The 24,137-nt window shown below is 38.5% G+C and overlaps 1 protein-coding gene across 2 annotated transcripts in view; it reads left to right on the forward strand.

The window, feature by feature from the left end:
- Window positions 1-24,137, forward strand: part of TAB3 (TGF-beta activated kinase 1 (MAP3K7) binding protein 3) — a 44,185-nt gene that overhangs the window by 4,430 nt on the left and 15,618 nt on the right. For both annotated transcript variants that reach the window (XM_074534578.1, XM_005484377.4), the window contains exon 2: window positions 21,359-21,546. In XM_074534578.1, the coding sequence (XP_074390679.1) occupies window positions 21,445-21,546 (102 nt within the window). In that variant the 5' untranslated portion in view covers window positions 21,359-21,444. The remainder of the gene's footprint in view (window positions 1-21,358; window positions 21,547-24,137) is intronic.

The following is a 24,137-nucleotide window of genomic DNA, read 5'->3' on the forward strand; positions in this document are numbered from 1 at the left end:
GAGCAGCCTCCCTGTCACTGCTCAGGTACAGATGTTTTCCTACCTGCATGTGGGCTGGCTGGTGGATCATTGAGTGTTCTCTGGAAAACACCCTTCAGCAGATTCTGTTCAATCAGTCTTGTTCCACACTCAAAATGAAACACTTTCTTTCAAATGAAATTGCATGTCTGCTAAAGTGTACATTAATTTGAAAAGTGGATCAATTTATGTGAAATCATGGTTGATCTAGGGGCAAATGGAGAGTTTTTAGAAAAAGAAATCCTGTTACTATCAGTATTTGTCTTGGATGTTGTGGTAGGGAGAAAACTTGAACAATTTAATAAACTGCATTCAGTATTGACTGTTTCTTACCAGATTTGGTAAAAAACCACAGCAGTGCTGGTATTTTAATCTTGCAGCTTTATGCTTCAGCATTTTTCTAGTCCTTGGTTGTATTCTGAGGTGATTTGCCCCAGGTCAGCTGTTTGAACAACTCTTCCTGGTTTACAGTGCCACAGCTGCATTAGAAATTGGCTGGGAAAAGGCTTTGCTTGTTCTAGGCATGTTATTTGTCACATCAGTGTAAATCCTCAGGTGTAATTCTGTGTCTGCAGTGGGGAGTTTGTATACTTTGGCTTGACTCAAGATTTGGGCATTTTTTCTTAGCACTTGAAAGAGTTACAGATTTGTTTTGTTCTTCCATGTTGGGCATTGGATCAATAATAATTGATGAATAGGAGATGATTGGGTTTTGTTGCCTTTTTTTTTTTTTTTAGCTAGATGTTGTACAAGTTATGAAAGAAATATAGAGCTTGGCTTTCATGTGGATGTTCTTGAGATCAGCTTGCAGAAATAGTAGGCCAGGTACTAGGCTGTTGCAGAGCATTGCATTAAAGTGTACCTGCTTTTTTTTCTTGGAACTCTTATCTTTATCTTAAAAGAATAGTAATTCTCGCTGTAATCCTGCTAATGCTGGATCAGAAATTACATGTCTAGACAAGACAAAGTGTTAATTTGGTACATTTTCTCTGTTGCTTCATATTTCCTCAAAAATACGAATAGCTTAAATTTCTACTAGCAAGCATTACATCAAATATCATCTTTTCACTGCTGATTTGAATGTGTTAAAAACTTTAAAGTTATTTGCTGGATATTCTGCTGAAAAGTCACTTTATGTTCTTTCCTGGTAAAAATCAAGTTTTAGCTGCTGGCTGATCTGGACATTTGCAAATGGGGCTTCAGTAATTGCTGAGTAAGTGTTGTAGCTGAATTCAGAATGCTTACGTGAAAATTTATTTTAAAACTTGTCAATGCTTTTGTACATTACCATGGATTTTTTTCAACTCCTTAGTCCGTTTCAAATGGGCAGCACAGGGGAACAGGTATTTTAGTCTTTTATCTATGCTTTGTTTGCTTCTGTTTGGGCAGCATCATGAAAGTGTGGTTGTAAAAATTTGCATGCTGTTCCAACTTCATGAGCATCAGTGTTTTGTACAGGTGTTTCACATCAAATCTCATTGTTGGGCTGAATGCTTCATGCATTGTGAGTAAGAACTTTCTGAATAAATGCTCAGGAATATGTTTGCAGTTTTGTACTTTCTCCTGCTCTTACACTGAAGCTCTTACTCTTCAATGTGTACTGGTTTCAGTAGCAAGCAGTGACAGTGAGAATTATCCCTGTTTACATCCAGCTTCCTTCTGTGTTGGTCTGAGTTAATTGTCACTTTCTGGAACAAACATTTTTTATTGTTTTCTTGGAATATCCAGTTTAAAGGAAGAGAGGTCAGACAGGGAAGAGTTTGTACCATATCTATTGCAGCTGAATTAAGTTCATAAATGGCAGACTGTAGTTCTCTTAGATGACATCTGCCTCTTGGCTTTTGAAACCTTTAGATGCTGTAAATGCTTCTTTTGCTTTAAAGAAAGTTCCAAGTCAAGTAAATGTTCTACCTGCCAAACCCTTTCAAGATTTGGGAGTTGAGGTAAATGAGGCTGAAGGTAGCCTTAGGCCTAAGAGAGACCTGAGTAAGATCAGCTATTTTGGTCTGTCTTTAGAAATCATCTACTGTATTTAAAAAAAAGAAAAAAAAGGAAAGAAAGAGTCAAAAATCACTTAAGTGTTGAAACAGAGTTCCTTGATTTAGGAGTAAGAGGTCTGTAAGAGGGAAGTGACTTCTGTAGAGGACAACTTGAAGTTTTCCACAGAGAAGAAAGAATCCTCTCAGGAGTTCTGTGCAGCAGGTCTTGATGGTCTTAGTTCCATGGGGTGAGTGACACCTTTCTGTAACAATGTGGTCACTGAGGCCTCTTCAGTGATCTCTGTTGTTGTTACTCATGGAGGCACTAGGACCAACACCACAGACATTTCTGGTGCTGTGATAAACACTACTTCTATTTCTGTAGGAACACTCAGTCACTTGAAAGCTGCTTTGCCTTAACTGAGACATTTTTGCTGTAAAAGTTGTAGCAAAAATTTATGACACTTCTCCTAAGAGCATATGTTACCCAAGATATGATCAAGGCTTGGAAGCTTGTGCTGCTTGGTTCTTATCTGTACTGTTCAGGTCTTGGGTTTTGGTTCCACAGATCCCAGGGCACTTTGTTCTCATGTCCGTCTGTTATGGACAGGTTGAGACACAGCAGTGGTGGCCTGGTGTCTGCAGTCTGAGGGAGGATTCCTGTCCTGGGAACACAGAGGAGATGGAAGAAGAGCTCCTTCTTCTCTTACCTTTTAAGAAATCTCTATCTTCTGAAAGAGGGGTTCTGCTCACTCTCCTGCTGGTTGGATGAGGTGGAGAAAACTTCCTGTTGCCAGTCCTGGGCTCGGTGAAGCCATGGTCCCTGTGGGTGTCAGTTCATGGGCTTGATGGCTCAGAACTTGCTGAAGGGGGATTGGTGTTGGGGAGCTGACAGGGAAGGATCAAAAGAACTCTGACTCCCTTCTGTGAATTGAGTTCTAGAAAGATCCCCAAAACCTAGCAGTCCTTATATGCTTTCCTTCCAACCACTGAATCCTGTTAACATTTATACCATAGATCATTGTTTTGTCCTGCTCCTGTAAAGAAGTTCCTCTAAATGTCTCATTTTTTTGAAAATTTTGAAAGGTAAGGCTTTTGTGAGGTCTAAAAGAAGAGGAAAAGAAAGAAACAGGTTTAAGTGTTAGAATTTCTATGATTCAGGTGAAAGGAAAGTAGTTATGACATTGACATTTTGATATGCTGCTTCTTATGTTTTGATTATGTGCTAGAACACACATTCCAGAAAGAACAAATGCGTCTTATGTGAAGAGTTGTGTCCTTGTAGCAAATTTCTGCTTTGGGGTTACTCTGAATAATTTCTCTTGAGCATGATCCTTGGATTACTCTATCCACTTGACAATTCATGGAATATTTGAGTTTAAGCTTTGCCAGTAGCCTTACTTAGTCAGCCTTGGGGTAAGGATTATAGGTATTTAGAATTAGTTCCTAAGTTTTACTTTCTCAACTTTTTTGCCACTGTTGGTTGTAATGCCATCAGTAAAAATGGTTGACTGCCACAGGCTCATGTAAGCTGCACTCATTTTTTAAGTTAAACTATTTATGGCACAGGCTGGTTAGTCTGTTCAGAAAGTGAACTCTACATACTTAAGGGGAATGCATTTAGACTTGCTTAGGGCTTTCTTTTGTCTGCTTTAGAGTTTTATTTTGTTTTGTTTTTTTCACTGTAGTTGGTTTTATGGGGATTGAGGGTGGTGTTTGTTTTGTTTTCCCAGCAAGTGTATGGTGTACTTAGACTTGTAGGGCCAGTTATTTCTGTGTATAGTAGAATTTGTGAATTATGTAAGCATGTTACGTAATCACAAATAATCTTAATTTTCATTAAACTGTTGTAAAAGTCAAGCAAGGAGAAAAATTTAATGCTTGGGGTTATTTGTTCAGTACTACTAATGATCCCTTATTCAGTACTATGAGCATCTTACTTGTTTGGTTTCCTGATAGCATGTACAGTGTGGCAGAATGGCACTAGAAGACTGTCCAGTAGACAAATACTCTACCAAAAAATTGATTTTTTTTCTATATTCAGAAAGTATTTTGGTGATTATTTGAATAATGCATTCTTAAAAAGCAGTTTTAACAGCTGTATTGCATTTGTAGTAAGCAGTATTTAATTTGGGCTCCTTTAATGGTTAATGGTTTTACTAGCCATGAAAAAAGATTACTTAAACATGAAATGAGTTTGCTAAGGTGCAAACCTCAAGGTTGAATTGTAATATGTTTTTATTACACATATATTCAAGTACATCAAATTTGTGTTAGCTTTACTAAATACTCAAAGATGAGTAACTTCTGAATATATTACTGTGATTGTAAGTCTTTCTGCAGAAAAACTTTTCAGGAGGGATCTGTGAGGATTGCAAACTTGTCTTTAGATGTGTGCTTTAATTCTTATGTGATGCTGGATCAAACTCATATCAGTTCTATGTATCTCAAAATTCTAACATTTTTCAATCACATATTTGTATTTTGTATAGTTTGCCCTGGCTTTTGGATTATTTTCTCTGTTCTGTGCTTCGTATTTGCTAATCCCTGAGATTCATAACTAATCTGGTTTGATGGCTTTGTTTTTCCTGTGGTCAAGACTGAGAACTTTTCCCAGTTCTTCCCAATAAAAAAGCAAATGAAGATTCAGGAAGGCAGGTTTTCAGGAAGTTGGGAACAATCAACAGTACTCCAAGGGCTCGCTTGAATATAGATCATCTGGATTTCAAGGAGATGCTGGTTTTTCATCATTTAACATGGAAGATAAGACTTTTACAAATATTACATGTTTTCAGCATCTAAATCACTGGGTAAAGTGTGACCAACCAAAACTGTTGGTTCTATAGTTCCTTGTACCTATGAGGTTCCTGTGAGTAGCAGGAAAACTGCTAAATGGAATCAAAGAGTTCAGCCTCAGACTGTGACTTGGACTGCTTTCTTAATGAGAAAATCTAATTTCCGGTAAGTTTTTGTGCCTTACCTGAAGGAAGAGTCTGCTCTGAGGTCTTTGTGGTCAGATCTCATCCTGACACTTTGGTCTGACACTTCTCTCTCACCCTGGCTGCCTGCTTCTGTCTCAGAGTTTTGTGTCTGTCTGTGACCCAAGATACTGGGGGGTTTGAGGGGAGTCAGGGAGCTGATCCAGTTTGGGTGAGTATTTAGTGTTTGTCAATCAAAGTTTAGCTTCAGTGATGTCCATGTCACCATTTGGTCTCTAAATTTGTGGTGATGTGTTGGGAGGAGCAAGTATTGAAAAGAAAGGAGAAGCCAATTCTTTCTTCAGAATTATTGTGTTTTTACTGGTTTGAAGTGATTATGAAACAACCAGATGAGACTTCCTTTGTGACAGTTTCTCTTGAGGAAGCACCCACAGTGTGTGCTCTTGGAGAGCATTTTATGATGAAAAATATTTCCCTAGACAAAGATTTCTCCCCCCCCCACCACCACCCCAGCTTATTTCCTGAAGTTACAGGGTTTCTCTGCCTAATACTCACTTGTTTAAACTTTTCAGTGTTTTTTCAGTGTTCAACAGCAGTATCAACACCGCCTCTCTTTTGCTGGGGTTGCTGTTTTCTTGTTGTTTTGAGTTGTGACTCTGTATGCTGGACAGAAAAAATGATGAATTTGGATGTTCAGTATTGCTTTTCCCTTGTAGCTGCATATTTCTGTGTCTCTGCATAGAAGGGAATTAGATTGCAGCCCCCATGTTCCCAGTTAAAGTTTGTAAAAAGCTTGGTATTTGAGGGTGGTATGTTTGTAATTTTTGGTGTGTTTTTTTCTCTTCTGCAAATTATTCTGCACTTTTGATGTTTTTGGTGTTTTGTTTTTTTTTTCTGGAAGTAACATTCAATGGCATCTTAGTAGTTCTAATATTCCAGAATTCACTGCTAAGTTGTCTTTCTACTGACTTCCAGACCAGTCTAGGATATGTTTGTTACATAGTCTTCATTACAGATACATTTGTCTTATGCTATTAATTTAAAAACTGCTTTTAAAATGTAAAATACATTTGGCAGTTCTATTTTATTTAGGTAAAAGCAGTTGTATGAAAAATTTTGTCGATTAGGAACACATACTTTTGATTTCTAGTAATGAGATTTCCTTCAAATATTTGGTTCTTATTTGAAAATAATAATTTGAATTTTAGAAGTTGCTTTTTGTAATAAATAATGTATTTGAGAATTTTTAATAGAATTTTATCATGCTTATGAATTTTTTTTTCATGATATCATTGAAAGTTTACAAAATGAATAATAAGTAGAAAGTCAATACTACAGTGTTTGAACCTACAGTGGCTCAATCATGCACCTGTTTGGGAGTTTTTATGTGTTTCTGTGTATTCTGGACTTGATTCAGTTGGATTGAGCATGTAAAGCTACAGAAGGAATGTCTTTACTCTTACAGGTAAAGGCACTTTCTCATTAGGCTGTTTTGTCTGTGGACTGTGCAGTTCATTAACTTTTCAAATACATAGGAAGTTGCTCTTATCAAACTGAATGGTTGGGTGTGGAAATCTGACAAATAATCAAAGTAATAGAGATTATTGTGTACTTGAGGAAGAATGTACAGAGCTGAATGTGCATTGTCTTCTGCAAATGTTTAAATTTATGTGAAATTTACTTTTAATCCATTTGAAAATTAGGCAAAACAGTAAGATATTTGAATTAAGAGTAACTCCATAGGCTAAACTGTGCAGACAGTAATGGAGAATTAGTGGGTGTTGAGTATCCAAAGTCTTGTGTTGTGTTCCCTATCTGGAGCCCTTCTTGGAAGGTGGCTAAAGCAGAGAATCAGTAAGGTTGGATGAGATGGTGTTATAATGTAAATCTGGTAACTAGAGGTTCTTTTGATTGTGGTTCTCAGGTAAATATTGTTTTAAAGAATTCCATAATTTTTCAGCCAATAAAATCCTCAAGCTTTAAGTAGTACTGAGTTTGGTTCACCATAATGGAAAACAAGTGGTGTGCAAGTAATGAAAATGTGCATAATTATTTTTGTATTGTCTGGGATTTTTTAAAGCATGAATTACCTTTGTTTTTTTAAGGCTGATGCTGAATCAAAGAACATGCTTCTCTGAGGTACCTAATTACTTAATTTGCATATTTCTCCAGCAGTTAGAAGGAACAGAAAATCTGCATATGATTTATAGTCAGACTTAACAGGTCTGTTGTGGTATTGCTCAGCTCATCTGGCCATTCACATACTGAACATGTAGCATTGCTTTCCATCCTGTGGGGGAGGAATGACTCAGAACAAAATCAAATAAGGCTTGTGCTTAAACAGCACTAAAAATGTCAAAGGTTTTCATCTCCTTGCTTCTCCCTTCTCTCCTTTCAAAGCAGAGAGAACCCAAAGCTTACACTTGAGTCGGGCTTGTGTAAATGCTTAGAGCTGGGTTTGTTTGCAGTAATGTTGTGAGAATTCTGAAGGAGTCATTGGGCTGTTTGGTGAAGCAGAGGGTGTGACTGCTTGTGCTGGGATTTTGGAATCAAGGCATCAGATTACAATGTTATTTTAATATAAGCTGGTTAGGGGTTTTTTGTTTTTTTTTTTTAATTCAAAAATGTACAAATTTCTCACTTTGTACTCCTTTGTCCAGGGCTGGCATTTTGTGTCACTTACTGGCCTCAGGGGGATGCTCTGGTGGCAGTTTTATTTGACCGGCAGGGGGAATCAACAAGTTATTTTAAACTTTAGGTTTTTCTGCTGTCTAACCTCCTGTTGTATATAAGACTGCATTGTATTTGTGGGAAGATATGACCTTGATTTTTTTCTTATTTTTCCCCTCTGTGTTTTCTGTACATGATTCCCCTTTAAGACTGAGGGGAGTTAAATGAAAAGATTGGTTTGAAGAGGTTGAAATTCTTAGTTAGTAATTGAAGAGCTGGGCATGCTCCACATTGTTGCTTTCTACAAACCATATGGACACTTCCACTTCTTCCCAGTAAAGAAGATGGGGGATTGCTTAATAGCACATCTCTTCCTTTGCTGCAGTATCCATGCAAACGAAACCACTGTGATATATCAGGTGAAAGAAAGGTTTTTGCATTCTTGTAGTGCATCTGAGACACTCAAATTGTTGAGTGGGTGTCAGTTCCAATCTTCTGTTCTGATGGAGGTGAAGAGCCTGAGCACAGCACAAATACCAGAGCAAGCTCAGTGTAGTGTAGAGAACGTTTCAACAGTTCTTTAGCTATTGCTTTACTGAGTTTCCCACAAAACTCCATAAATCCTGAGAGAAGAGCAGGGTCTATTAAAACAACAAAGAAGGACATGGGTTTTGGCGGCTGTACCTACCTTCAGCTGCTGGACAGCATCTTTTTGGTTTTGAGGAGTGAAATAATCCAAACCACTTCAAAAGAATGAGTTAGTAACTATTTTAGGTCGAAGCTGCCTTTGAGCCCTAGTGTTTTTTTCTTCTTCTAAAGCAGGATTATGAGGATAGCTTCCTAAAAGGGAAATGAAATCAGTGCAGTTTATCCTACCAACCTTAATGGAGTACAGTAAGGCAGATCAGAGTGGAAATGATTTGGCTTTAGAGAGATGCTGATTGCTTAAAGTGTGTAACTTGCATGTGTAACTTATATTTGGAAGGATATTTGTCATGTATAATAAAAGAAGGTATTGTAAAAATACCTTGAAATGATACCCTTGAAATTGTGAATAGGGACTTTTTGGTGAAATGCTTTGAAGAGTCAAGTACTACTTACTCCTGAAAGTTCCAGAACATGGCCCTCATTCATTTTGTCTCATGTTCAGATTTATACCTTTTTTTTAGTATCTCTACCTGATGAAAGTGACATTTGCTGCTAACATCCCCCTCAGCCTGCTGTGCAGTGTCAGCTGTGGAAAGACTGCCTGGTAGTCAAGGACCTCTTTCCCTCTACTTTGTATCTACAAGGCTGATACTGTAAAGCCACAGGGTTGTTCTACATGTTCTTGCTATAGTTTGCAGTCACAGGCTCTGTGAAACAGCATCCAGCTCCATCATCACAAAATTGGTCTTTTATGCTCAGCTGTATGTAAAAAGTTACACATGCTCCAGCCAGGAATTGTGTTAATGTCATCACTTGGATTTGAAATTTTCTGGCCTGCTGTCAGACCAACAAATATAAACAAATGTTATGGCAGATGATCTGAATACTGCCAACCTGCCTTTGCAGGCAGTGTCATTGAGTAACTGAGGTGTCCAGACTGCAAACACAGCTTTGCTTTAACCTCCCAAAGTCATGGCTTAGCCTTGGACAGAGCTAATGTGTGGGTTTGAGGAGGAGTTTGTGCTTCTGTGTAACTGTAGCTGATCTATGAGTGATTTAATTCATTCATCTTCCAATTTAATTTTAGAAAAATAAGGAAATTAGAATAAATGTCGGAGAAAAGCCAGTTTAATTTTGTACCCAGAGTGCACAGAAGAGCATGAAAGTTATTTGACAGTGTGAAGACTGCTGCATTATTAGAATAGAATAGAATAGAATAGAATAGAATAGAATAGAATAGAATAGAATATTCTAACCATGAGTATTGACTGTTTTTTCAAATATACAGGCTTTGGATACTACACTGGGTTGGGAACAGAAGAATTTACCAAGTAGCTATTAGATTTTTAATTTGCCAGAAGCAATAAGTACAAGAAAAATAAATAATAAAAATATATTAACAAACATATACATACACATGTATAAATATAGTGCAAAGTTGTCACTGCCCATGGCAGTGGGTTTGGATTTAAGTCATCTTGAAAATCCCTTCTGACCCAACCCATTCTGTGACTCTACCAGAAATTAATTTTGTTCATGAAAAGGTTTAATGTAGGTGGCTGCAATTTTTCAGCTGTTATTTGTGGTTTCTCAGGTGTTAAGCCCACCTGGTTTGGAGCTCTCTTTGGGAAGAGGATACTCTGAAGCTTTCATTAAGTAAAGATACTGGATACTCTTCAAGGTCTGTAGCTGTATGGGAATTTTGGCAGGAATGCATTTTAGGATGAACAGCTGTATTCATGTTCTAGTCTTTCCATTATCTTTTTTGGCTTATCCCATTTCTGGCCAAGATGACAGAACAAGTAAATCCAAAATAATATTGAGACTCCCTTATAGAGATTTGCTATTTAAGCAATTCCACAGACAGGACAGCTACAGCTTTATCTGAGTGTTGATTAAACACTACCTTACATACCAATGCTTCTTTTTGCAACAGATGTAACATATGGAAAGCTTATGGAAAGAGGGGAAATAGCTTTCCTTTCACCAGACTTTTTTTTTTTGTATCCCGCTAGTATTTTTTAATAGGTAATGCTGAAGTTAGTGTAGAAAGAAAGCATTTCAAAATGTCTGCATCATGTAATATCTAAGGCAGATCTCCCCAGAAAGTCCATCTGGGGCTAAGATGAGATAAAATAATGTTAATAGAAGATGACTGTGGTCTGATGTTGCAGAACCTGTCTGTTCTAGAGACAACAATCTAATTTTAAGGCATTCTTCCCTCTCTGCCCCCAAAAGCAAAAAGAAGAAGAAAAAAAAGATGCGAAAAGCATAGCCTAGGATGTATGTGACATCTGTATATATACATATATAGCTCATACATATACATGTCTGAAAGTATTTGTTGTTGGCTGATAATTTTTATTTTACATCCCAAGGGTGTTTGGCACAGCAGTTCCTGACCAAGGCACATGGTTGAGCACCTCTGCATGTACAGGTGTGATCATGGATAACCTCAATGTGTCAATGTGTTATATTGCAGTAAACATAAGTAAATTAATATAATGTGGTGTGTAACCTCTTTATGTGGCTGTCTTGCAACACTCCCATGAGCAGGTGTTCATGCAAAGACTTGTCAGGAGATACCACAGAATCAGCAAGGTCCATGTGAGATTTCCTTACGTTAACAAGTTCTGGAATGATAGAAAAGACAGGCATGCTGTGTAACTTGTTCATCATATTTTATAGCAATTATTCATGTCAAAGAAATTTACACAGTCAGGCCACCAAGGTTTAATTCTAAACTTTAGAAATGGAAGTTAATGTTTTCTGCTCTAGTGAGTATGGTTCATATTTTTCTGTACTGTTGTTCTGTATTAACTCCTGTCTGTCCATTGTTTTTTTCTCTGTCAGCTTTATTCCTTTTTGTTCCTGTTTATATGTGCTTGTCTGCTTCCCTGCTCAGTTTCATGTGTGAAGAGTCGTGTCCTAATCAGTTTGTGTTTGCTGGGGATCCTGACAGGTGGTTCTGTCATCCCCTCACTCTGCTTCTTTCTAATCTAGGGTTTTTCTTTTAGTTTCAGTGGCCAGTGTGAGGAGAGGCTGATGGTCATCAGGCCAGAGAGTGTGGAATGTTGTACTTCCCAGTACCATCTTCTCCTTTCTGAACTGGCCATGCTGGGTGTGGAAATGTAGGGAATCAAGTGTGCAGACAGTCTGCAGTTGATGTTGCTTTTTGCAGAGTTGTCACTTACATGGGCTGCTAAGAACTTACCCAGGTCACTTACCTTGAAATTAGTGGTAATTACTGTCTCTCCTGTTTCTGCAGGAAAAGGAATACTTCTACTTTATGGATAAATATGCTTTTTGATCATAGAACAATGTAAATGTTTAAGACAAGGTGTGTTACAGAAATTTTCTGCATCCTGTAAAGCTTTTCCATATATGCAATTATCAACAAAGTAGAAAGCTTTGATTCATTGTATTGAATATTGAGTATTTCCAAGATTTGTCATAGAAGAATTAGAGACTTAACAGAGAAACTTGACTGGTCTGTTTATTTTAAACTGTTGTTTGCAGCACTACTATGGCAAGCCATCACAAAAGTCCTACAGGTATTTGAGAAGCAGGAAACCTGATATTTAAACAGTTGATTTAGAACTTTTGTCCTCTTCTTTCTGCTTTGGTAGTTGCTTAATTCTAATTCTTCAAATTTTAATTGAAATAGATGAAATTTCCTGTAGCATAAGTGATTAGGTTTTATTTTTCAAATTTTATGTTATTATAACTAATCCTATTGCTGGATTGCAGCATGATTGACTAAATGAATTTAAATTTTGTAGTTATTGCACATCTTTAGCTCACCCTGAGAGGATGGCCAAGCTTTTTTCATAAAATTGTTTTCTGAGGCACCCAAGTAAAAAACTGGTTAAAAATTCAAATAGTACAGCCCTGAATATGTGCCGTGCATTGGTGCCTTTTATAGAAGCATCTGCAGGCTTAGACAATCAGTGTGTTGCTTTTGCTCTGCAAATGAAGCCTCTTTCAGATTTATTGATAGCAGTTTGTTTTTTCAGAGCAGTCATTTCTAATACAGAGAAGCCCAAGTCAAAAGTGAAAGAGTAAACAAAACTGAGGGACACATTTGGGCTAATTTTGTGACTAGCCATTGAAACGTGTAACAGCGGATTTATAAGTGTAGGTAACACCAAAATTTTACAAGTTCAGTGTGAGTAATCCAAATTTGGTAGGTTGTTTGTTTGGGTGTTTTTTTAATTATTTCTCTCTTGAGACTTTTTGTAACTTGTGGCTTTAGTGAATCCTTACTGATCTTGCTGAAGTCCTGCAAAAGTACTTGCAGTGATTCATTTTGTAGAAGCGTCTTGTGGAGAGACTTTTGTTTTACTTATGAAGATACCTAAGGAACAAAGCCTGTTCTGAATATTTTACAGGTGAATTCAGTACTTAGCAGTGAATTTGTCATGTAGGAGTAGGAGTTGATGCTGAGAATCACCTTGTGTAGGAGCTAGTAAGCACCTCAGCCTGGAACAAAACTGAATTCCTGTCGTGCTGGTCAGGATTCAGGCTGGTGCTCTGCAGATAACTCAGTGTCCATAGCAATATTTGGAGACATTGCTTCTTTGAGAAGTCTTAATCTCAGACTTCTGAGAAGGAAGCTCACTTTCTCAAACAGATAGTGTATGAAATGATATTCCAGTACTTTTTTACACTTTGTTAGATCAGTTCTCTCCCGTATAAACCTCAGCTTCTAGTAGTTGTTAAATTTGGAAATATGAAGAGCAGACTGTGCTTAAAAATTAAGAAAAAGCTGAAGTTTGTGATCCAAGGATCTAAAATAGATTTCCTCCAATGCTTTATAGTATATAATCAGTTTCACATTTTCTTGTATCTTTTCTGGCTCATTTTGATTCCCAGAATAGGATATCACTACCAAAAACTTTTTGCATCATCATAAAACTGCTTTTATCAGGGCCAACACAGAAGCTGATGAGTTAGGAAATGTGACAGTGTACTGTTCCATGCAGGATTTTTCCCTGCCACAGCCTCATTTCAAAGGTGTTCAGTCAGAAATCATAGATCATATGTCCTCCTAAGAAAGGCAGTTCATTGTTCTCACAGGACTCTGCTTCAGGATTATCTGTGAGCTGTACAGACTCACTTGCATTTGCAGCTTGTAGTTGTGCCTCGTGTTCTGCAGAGCCCTTCTGGAAGCTGGTGTTTGTGGCATGGTAGCATCATTCCTGAGTTATCCCCCTGCCTTGGAAACTTTCTCTTCTGTAACTTTGCTCTGTAGTGAGAGCTGCTTCTACTTGCTCACTGGGGTGAGAGAGCCATCAGTTCCTTCCAAGTATTTACTACTGTGATGCGGCTTCTCAGTGTACCAGAGGCTTAGAGGAAAGATAGGGGGAGACTTCTTGCCAAGGTCTGTCATGACAGGATGAGAGGCAGTGGTTTTAAATGGGAATGCAGTAGAGATTGGACATAAGGAAGACATTTCTGATGAGTGTGATGAGACACTGGAACAGTCTGCCCAGCAGGTGATGCTGTGTTGTTAGCAGTGCTCTGGGTCATGCTGGACAGGGCTTTGAGCCACCTGGTCTGGTGCCCCCTCAGCAGGGCTTTGGAACTGGGGTGACCTTTGAGGGTCTCCTCCCAACCAGACTGTGCTGTGACTTACTTAGCAGAGGGATTACTGGCCAAGAACCTCTTAGCTACTCGCCAAAAGGAGTATCATTGTTCCAGTTAATTAGTCTTCTCATTATCATTTCGTTTTTACTGTTTCCTGGTGTAATGCAGTTATTAAAAGTAAATTTTACTTTGTGGAGGTTTAACTTGTATATGGGATAGGGATGAGTTTCACCTCTTTTGCTTCCGAAGCAATTAAATAAATAATGTCTCTATATAAATGTTTAGTTTAAAAAGACAGGTTTTGGATGCCTCATTGCAAGGACTTTGAGGTGCTGGAGCATGTCCAGAGAAGGGCAATGGAGATGATGAAGGGTCTGGAGCACAGTTTTCCTCAGGAGCAGCTGTGGGAGCCAGGTTTGGCCTGGAGAGGAGGAGGCCTCAGGGGTGACCTTCTTGCTGGCTTCACCTGCCTGGAAGGAGGCTGTAACCAGGTGGGGCTTTGTCTCTTTTCCCAGATAGGTAGAGGTAGAACAAAGGGAACTGGCCTCAAGTTGTGTCAGGGGAGGTTCAGGTTGACTATTAAGAAATATTTCTTTGAAAGAGTGGTTAAACATGGGAACAGGCTGCCCAGGGAAGGGTGGAAGTGTTCAGAAAATGGGTAGACGTGGCACTAGGTGATGTGGTTTAGTGGGCATGCTGGTATTCAGTCAGAAGTTACACTTGCTGATCTTGGAAGTGTTTTCCAACCTTAATGGTTCTGTGATGTAGATGGAAGAGAGAAAACAGTAATTGTTTTCTGTTTGCACCCCCTACATCTCTGCTGACACACTGGTTAAATGTTTCCAAAGGCCAGGATACTGCCCATTTACCAAACACCAGTTCATTTCAATGTGGATGGCCCATAAGGATGGCGGAGTTAATTAAAGGGGGAAAGGCAAGGCAAATGCCAAGGCACACAGAACAACACAAAACACATGCTTAAGAGGGAGCAATGATTGATAATGATTTTTTGGATTTTTTGAAACAACCTGTGTCATTAACATGCTTGTGCACAGCTTACAGATTAAACCCTTTTATGCTTCAGTCATGTTTCTACGCAGTGTCACTGTTTGGCCAGAAATGGGTTTCCTCTGTCCAGGTTTCTGTTACCTCAGAGTTAGATATTGTTTTTGTGTGATACAGACACACAACAGTGTATCACAATATTATTTATTTATAGAGTCTGTGGGAAGAGTTTCAAACATGGATAAAACTGGTCACTGCTTAAGTTTAAGCTACTGAGGAAAAAAGCCCCAAACAAGTGAAGGAGTGATTTTGTTACTCTGCACTCCTTTATTGTCCAAGATGATAGTGTTCTGATCATGCTGACTTTAATGATTAACGTCCATTTCAGTACTCTGAGCTGTTCTGGGCCATCACATGACACATCTGGGTAACTGTTGTATGGATAGATGGGCAGGATATGGGATTGTCAGGAGAGCTTGTATAACTTTGCCATAAGAGATCAATTGGTCAACAGCAATAGCTTGTCTGCTTTATTTTTAATTTCATTCTGCTGTATACCTCTTTTTTGTGCTTCACATTGGCTTCCTGCCATCCAGGGGTTTTATGATCTTTTTACACAAGTGAATGACTGTCCATCAGAAGACAGCTTGCCAAACCATGAAGCTGTGGTTTTACTGGCACAGCCAGTCATTCAGAACAGTGTCAGCAGCATGCTGAGCTCGACTTTAAACATTGACTGCTTGTATTTTGCTTTGTTGAACTTTATAAGTCTGTGTGAACTGACAAAATGTCTTTAAGTTCTGTTGTGTCCTTCCTCCTGTGTGAAGCAATACAGTCCCAAAGATCTGGGATGTATAACCTTGTAAATAAAGAAAACTTCTCTTTACAAATAGACATTCTAATTTCTGAGGTGGAAAAGTTGTGCCTAGCTATATATAATCCTAAAAATTATTTTAGCTGGACAGTTGCGGGGAAAAATAACCTTTGGGATTTCTCTTATGTTTATACAGTGAGTGTGTGAATGAAGATGGTTGTGAGGAAAAATTGCCCTTGGCACTGTTAAAACACTTTAGTTTCTTGTATTTTTGAGATTTTAAGGTCTTCTAGCTAGCAAGTTTTTATTAAGGTGTCACATTACCATAAAGTCATTTGCCTGCCTTTGCTGCAAGAGCAGTCCAGCGTTTTAGTTGGATTGATGTAAGTGTTGTGACATTTGTGGGATGAGTTAATTGTTTTTGCTTATTTGAATAGTTAAATAAATGCAAACTTAGTGTACAAATCTGTTGTCTTCCTTTTCAGTACTGGAATTAATAGGTTGTGATGATTTTTAACAATTACAGCCAATGTAATTTTCGACTGCAGGCAGGCACCTTTGAATGTAAGGTGACAGTGCTTCTAGAGGCTGCTCAGGGATTAGAGGTGGGATTACATGATTGCATCCGCAGCCAGGTCAGATGCTGGGCATGTTTACAAGGCTATAATTGATGCCTGTTAAATAATAGGTATGTGTGGGATGGGATGTTAAAAACCACGTTTTTGCATAGTTAATCCTTTGTGTGAAGCAACTCAGTTTGAATTTTTAACTTTAATCTTAAGTGTCATGGTTCTGTAGAAGCTGATTTACAAAAATGTTGCTCTTCAACAGCTTTTCTGCTTGCAGTCACTGTAGGAAGCCCCACAATAATTATACACCTTAACATCTACTTGAGTACTGAAATACAGGAGTGGAATTGGGATGTGATGATGCAGTAATGGCTGAAATCATACTTATTTGTTAAAACAACAGTAGCTAAAGCCCCAAAGATACTAATACTCAGTCTAATAAAGTGCTTTCTAAATATGTTGTCTGAGCTAATTAGTCTCTTGTCTTCTCATGTGTTACTGTTGGCAAGCAGTGTATGGGCAGTATCCTGGCCTTTGGAAATGTTTAACCAGTGTGTCAGCAGAGATGTAGGGGCTGGAATCTTATCACTCACTAGTGATAAAGAGCTGCTGCCTGTAATCAGTTGGTCTACCACAGTGCTCACAGAGAGTTTTTTAGAGCATAGTGTTAGTATATTGCTTGGATGGTGAGCAAGTGATGATGGGGAGTTGGAAGTGTGGTTTCAGTTCTGACCTGGTATCTGGTGGTGGCATTGGGGCTCAGCTGACCGGCAGCTTTCTTGCACTGCCACAGCATGGTCTGTGCTAACTCCAGTACTGACAGCACTTGGTACAATCCCCATCCTCATTTACTGCTGTTTATACAAGAACAGCTTTTGCTTTTGCTACAAATCTGCTTCAGGTGAAGGTGTTTTGTCGTGGCTTTAACAGATCAGATGGCTGACGTGTGCTGAAGAGAGAGAGGTGGTGTGGTGTTCTTGGTCCTGTGTCCTTTTCCCCATTACACCTTTCCATCTTCCTTTATGCAATGGTGTGATGTTCAGTGGGTGTGCATTGTGCAGAGAAAGCTTGTTAAACTAATAAAAAGTGTTTGGTTTGTTTTTTAAACTGTTTTAACAGGTTGAGTTAGTACACTTGAGTTGACTGAGGGTGAGAAGAAAGGTGGAGAAAGCTGTTCAGTTTTATGTGAGTTGTGACTATCAGGGAGGCTGTGAGGGTGGTGAAGGGTCTGGGGGAGCAACTGAGGGCCCTTGGTCTGTTCAGCCTGGAGGAGACTGAGGGGAGACCTCAATGCAGTCACAGCTTCTTGTGAGGGGAACAGGAGGGGCAGGCACTGATCTCTGCTCTGTGGGGACACTGACAGGACCCGAGGGAATGGCCTGAAGCTGAGTCAGGGAGGTTTAGGTTGGGTATCAGGAAAAGGTTCTGCCCTAGAGGGTGGCTGGGCACTGGGACAGGGAAGTGGTCACAGCAACAAGCCTGGCAGAGTTCAAGTGTTTGGACAATGCTGTCAGGCACAGTATGGTTCTTGGGGCTGTCCTGTGCAGGGCAGGGAGTTTGATATTCCTTGTGGGTAGCTTCTGACCCCAGTATATTTATGATTCTGTAAGCTGATTTTTTATTTTTGAAAAAAAATGGTTTTTTTCTTCTTACACTTCAATGCCCAACTATTGTTATAAAATTCTTAATTAAATTTAAATTCTTCAGGCCTAAGAAACTGTCTTCCAAGTAGCCTCTTTTCTGGAAATTCATTCAGTAATTACATTATTGTTCCCTACATAGTGATTGTGTAAGTGCACATCAGTGCATAAGTTATACATTTTCAGATAGTATTGATTGACATAATTAGTATTTACTGACATAATTTAGTTTCAATTGGATCTTATTCCTGGTGATTTAGGTGTCCTTATTTAAATTGATTTATTGCTTCAGAAATGATGGTATCAGAATAGATTCCCTTCTCTACATATTTGAACAGGTCTTGGGGAGGATCAGACTGTAGTAGTTCTGCTTTTTTATTTACTCTTTCAGAAAAGAGGCATCAGTTGACTGGTGGAACTGTTGGTTGTTTTCTTAACTCATCATATGCACAAATGGCTTAAGGAAAAGATTAAATGTACATATCATTTGGGCATGTAAAAGGTGTGAAAAGGCAAATTACTCTATTTCTTTAGGACTTGCGTCATGGTTTGCTTAATCCCTGATATTCATTGAGTGGCTCCTGAGATCAGCTCTGCTTATTAACACAGTAGGACCAATTCTGTGACAATATGCTGTGGTTTTGCCATTAGAACTGCTGTGTATTTAACACTGTTAATTTATTCCATCTTCATGAGATGCTTTTCATCTAGAGTTTGAGTATTCTCAACTCCTTCCTGAAAGCTACTGATGAAACATCTTGTTTTCATTTTGACTTTATGTTAGTTTTTGATGCATCGAACTTTCAGCAATTACAAGGCTGCTCATGTAAGGCACCTCAGTGTGTCCCTTAGCCTGTGAATGCTGTGGAAGAAAGTCTTTGAAGGATTGCTTTCCTAGCGTGTTGTGGCTCAGCAGGAGTTCTTGTCTAAGCGTCTCAGCTGTGCAGCCTTTGCTGTAAGCCCTTGGCTCTCTGAATAACTTGGTTCTCTGCCTGCCCAGTGCTGTGGAGCAACATGGGAAGTGGGTATTGTATTGCAGCCAGTTCGTGCCTGCTTAGAGTGGAAAATGTGCAGCCAGTTGTAGTCAGGTCAAGTAGAATAAGCTGAACAAAATGCTGGACAATAGGCAGGACAAAAGGCTGGGCTTGTACATAATGACAATTGTAAATTTTGTGGTATTGGCTAGGGGGAAAGAATCAACAAATTTCCACAGTAACTTAGCAATGTAATCCAAGGACTTCAGAATTATTGTGTGTTTGGTCATGCTCCCCAATAGTTATTTTGAGTCTCTTGTAGGCTTTTTAAGGCTATCTGTGTAAGTGTAAAGGCTGGAAGCTTCAACTCCTCAAAATAAAAATGGAACTTTGTTACCCATTGTGTTTCAAAGTTTGGTAAAATTCATAGTTGGCCAGTAACTGCCAACTACTTTGTGTTATACCTCTACTCACCACACATATTTGGGAAATGTTAGAAAACAAAAAGTTAACTTCTGTAATTTTAAAACTAGTAGAAAAACACTGATTGTGTTGATGATAGATCTTCAGTCCACGTTATGTTTACAGTCACCCGTGTTACATTTAAACTTTTATTTTAAGAGAGAAATGATGCAAAGGATCTTGCCAGTGCAAATGAAATTTTTATAATTATTAACTTCTGTTTTAGATGCCATCATTCATTATTCCACAGAGGTTTTAACTGCAATTTATTCTGTTAGGGTACTCCTTCATTACTGCATTTCAGCCTTTGCCTCCTGGGATAAAGTAGAGTTGTGTAAAAACAGAGCTTGATTGCTGTCAGGTTTTCTTTGAGTATTCTTGTGATGCTCTGCCTTTCAGAGTATAATGTTTGTTCATCATTTACCAAAAAAAATCAGGTTTATAAAAGATCCCCTATTGTGAGTGTAGACAGGAATTTTCTGCTGGAAGCTGCATTTCCTTTTAAAAAGAGCATTCCTGCAGTGAACAGAAATGAGTTGTGATGTACATGTAAGTTTATTGCGATATTTCCTAAGTCACAGGAAGATAATCCACATATCTCACTGTTCTTTAGACTTTTCTCATTTATCTTGAAAAGGTGTGTGATGTGGCAGATGTGATAGTGGGTGCTGCAATAATGAGACGGGCCAGAGAGGGACCCTTTCTGTGAGCACAGGTGGAGTTCAGTGAATGCTGGTGGCAGCTGGGAGCTGTCCACATGCAGAGCCACACGTCCTGGGCTGGATTTAGCTCCTGCTTTTTTTACCCCTAAAATTTTAGCCAAAGATTTTTTTTTTTTTTTTTTTACCCTAAACCTGACACTTTACTTTTCTTTAAAGATACATACTCTGTTTTCTTGCGTATGAAAATAAAGAAACTTTCAGAGGAAGCTGTTGGAATTTTAGTGCCTAGAGGTATGTGTGCATTTGCTGGTCTATTGTGCTGCTGGAGGCTGCAAATGAAAAGCTGACTGAGTACCTGTGCCATGTGCCACCCACAGTTGCACTGAGGTCAAGATAAGCATGATTTAAACTTGGGACTTTGAGTAGATAATATATTATTAAACACCAGCTCTGCTGGTATCTGAGTTTCATTTTCTTTTTGAACACAGCAGTGCATTCTCTGCAGTTAAGAATTCCACTGAGCAGTAGTGTTGGAAAGGGTTTTGAAGCTTAGCAGTGATAGTTGTGTAGCAGGGGCTGTGTCATGCAGCACCTCATGCAGAGTTTTTGTAGATCTTTGCTTAGACATCAGCTGCCTTTTTACTGCTGTGATCATGAACCACGAGCACAAAAGGCGTTTGTTGACTCTGACTGTATTTGCCTTCCAGTAGTCCTTGGGTATTGAAGTTCAGCTACAATATTTTTATTGTTGAATACAAGAATTTTGAAATAGAAGGATGTTTAGGGGATTTTGTTTCATTTGGTTTTTGTCACTCATTAGTATGAATGTAACAGGTACTTCACAAAAATCTTAGGTAGATTCTCTAATCCTGCAAAAGGCTCTTTAAATTCTGTTTAATTCTTGTTCAGTTTCCCAAAAATTACTTCTGACTTCTTGGATTTGTAGTGATGTAAAGACAAAAGAGTTTGAACCCTGTTAATAGAGTAGCTACTTTGTTTTCCAGTCTCTTATTTCTAGCGTCTTGTAAATAAGACGTGTAATTGGTAATAACTTCATTGTTTTCTTCTGTTCAGAATTTCACTGGGAGTAAATATATAACAGTTCTATTTTATGAAAGTCACACATGGTGCTACAGTGAGACTGAGTAAAGACCTGAACTAGCACATTCCAGTGCAAGTGCCATATAGACATACCTGTGGTATGTTAAGTGTTTTAATATTACTATTTGAGATTATTCATTTATTATTTATGATTATTCCCACCCCCTTGTGTTTAAGCTGTTATCTCTCTTGGTAGTTAAAAAGCATTACTGTAGTTTTTCTACACAAGCAGTTTGGGAAAGACAAAGAATTGTGATGGCTTAAAAGATGGTGTTTTCTTTCTTACAGAAAATGCCAGAAGCCTCAGAAGACCACAATCACTGGAAGGCCTGTTGACTTCCATTCCCTGGTGATCTGAACATCCTCCATCTGGCATGGCGCAGGGCAGCCAGCAGCTCGACGTGCAGGTACTCCACGACCTCCGGCAGCGCTTCCCTGAGATACCTGAGGGGGTGGTGTCTCAGTGCATGCTCCAGGTATGGTGAACACTCTGTCTGGTTTGTTTTGGCACAAGGTATGAGTTCAGTATGGAAACCCTTTTTAGTAGTACGTGTGGAGCATAGGTTTTAATTCTCCTGGTTTTATTTTAAAAGGCTGGGAGAGTCCAATGCTTGCATTTCTGTCTTGTCTTTTAGGTACAAAAATTCTGTCCTTCTTCACTTAGGTTTGTGGAGGTTATTTTGCACCGATGTTTTTTCTGATTGTCTGTGTGACCTGTGACTGTATGCATATGGATAACAAAGAAAGTGGCTAATAGGATGTTAATTGATGATGGCTACATACATAACATACATATTCTGGAGCAGGTTTTAGTAAACAGTCACTCATCCTTCCAGGATAAGTAGCTGGACTTAGCTAGCAATCTGACAGTTTTCCCCCTTGATGGTATATTTTTCTCATGGCTCTCCAGAGGTTTAGTTGTACTTCTCTCTTTCTAGGTAAGGTGGTGATTTGTCTCTCTGCACTCCTTTTCCTTTCCATTTCATCCTTCCACCTTCATCTCTAATCAGAAATTGGAAGTGATAATAAGTTACCACATGTAATGAGTAGTGGTCATCTGGGAATACCTTCAGTTAATGGGAGAGTCAGGAATGGAACAGAAACATGTGAGATCTGATTTGGCCTTGGGTGCCCATGGCTTGGTTGGGAAGCTGTACTTGCATCCTGCCTGTCCCTGGCAGATGAATAGGTTTACTCAGAACAGGGATTGTAATTTTTGCATTTTGTCTTCTAAACCATACAAATAAAAATTAATTGATTTCAGACAAATGTAAAGCAGGGGAAGTCCCTCAGTTTAAAGCTTTACTTATCCTGACAGACACATCTTCTGCACTGTTAAGTACACAAACCTTTTGATGAACTGTGTTTGTCATAGACATTTTTAAATTGATAAAATTAAAGAACCCATAATGCTGCAGAAGCATATGGTGCTCTGTCTCTATTATATGGCATTCTGGATAGCTAGTTAACTTTGCACAGCAAATACTTGTTATATTTTAAAGTATAGATTTTGTTTCCAAACCCACTTTATATTTTAAAGGTGTGTGAGCTGATTTCCAATAACCATTTGCAATAAATGCTCTTGATTTGAATCAGTTTAGAGTTTTAGACCTGTCAAAAATTGAGGGTCCTTTGAAATGACAATACATACATACCCTGATAAAATCAGATCAGAGCCTGTCCTGTATATGTTCTCTTTATCTGCACCCTGACCAAGTGACCTAAGGAAACTGAAGGCTCTGTTCAAGAAGTTCTGTTTACATGGCAAGTGGCTGATGGTAGTGGTTCACTTTTTTGAGACTGCTGCCTTGGCATTGTGGTGCTGGTTGTTATTACAAGGTCTGGTTCCCACATATCCTGGTCTTAAATTTTTAGTGCTGTGTCTAAATATTCCCAGTGATCAATCATGTCTAGAAGGAGAGCTCAGCATGAAGGGAGGTTGTCAGAGACAAGTGTCAGTAGAGTGAGAGCTGTTCCTATTTAAGTGCTGCACTCCTCTGTCATGTTTAAGAGTAACTCTTCATATGAGAAAATACAGAATCTGTGAGTTCATCTGATAGTGAATTCGTATGAAATTTTGGGCAAATCATCAGGTATTAAGACTGACTAGGTATAGTCCATGAGAAAAGAAATGTAATATGACTTCTCAGCCAGTGGCTATTGAAAATTGTATTACAAGGCAATATGTGTGTATATGTAATATATGCATACAAATTTATACAGTGATAGTGATTAAAATAGAAGTGCAGTCATTATTAATGTCCATTCCTTAGAATGGTAATTTTAGCACACTGAGGAAGGCAGGGGTGTATGTGCATATATAAATATGTACACACTTGCTGTGGGAGGAGGTGCTCTCTGTCACAGAAGGTACCAGTCTTGGGTCATGTTTAACAAAGTTAGGGTGCTAAAGGCCAAATTTATTTGAACTTAAAGTCAAATTTGTTTTCTTTAGCTACTATGTAAATTAAAATCTGAACCACAACTGATGGAGGCTGTTACATGATAAAGTGGGGAGAAAAATAAATCCACCATCTGGAACACTTTCTAGTGATTTTACTCATTTGGAAAAGCTATCATTTATGTTGTTCTTTTTACAGACTACATTAAGCTAAAATTAGTGGAGAGGGCAAGAAGGGAAACGGAATTCCCCATTATATTTCTCATTTGATTCATAATTTATTGTCTGTATAGTTTCAACTGCCAGCACCACAGAACAAATGAAACATTTAAAAGGGTTATTTGGTTTCTCACTGATGTATGAATAAACCTTTTTTAGCCTTAAGCTTGAAGTTCTTAAAGGCAGTTTAAATTTGGTTGGAATTGTAATGTTCTTTATGGAATCCCTGGAACTTCTTCAAGCAATACTTTGACTTCATTGTTAAGGTATTAAATATTGTTCTGCCAATAAAAACTGGTTTAAAATGTTGGGTTTTTGAACTTCTGGGTGAAGAGAAATAGTCAGGTAAACAGTAAACTGAAAGTGAAAGCAGTAAACACTCAGATAAACATTGGAATGTTATCTGCATTTTTGTTTTGCTTTTTAAGAGTTTGCAATTTTGATCTA

The sequence above is a fragment of the Zonotrichia albicollis genome, chromosome 2, assembly GCF_047830755.1.
Source record: "Zonotrichia albicollis isolate bZonAlb1 chromosome 2, bZonAlb1.hap1, whole genome shotgun sequence".
Lineage (NCBI taxonomy): Eukaryota > Metazoa > Chordata > Aves > Passeriformes > Passerellidae > Zonotrichia > Zonotrichia albicollis.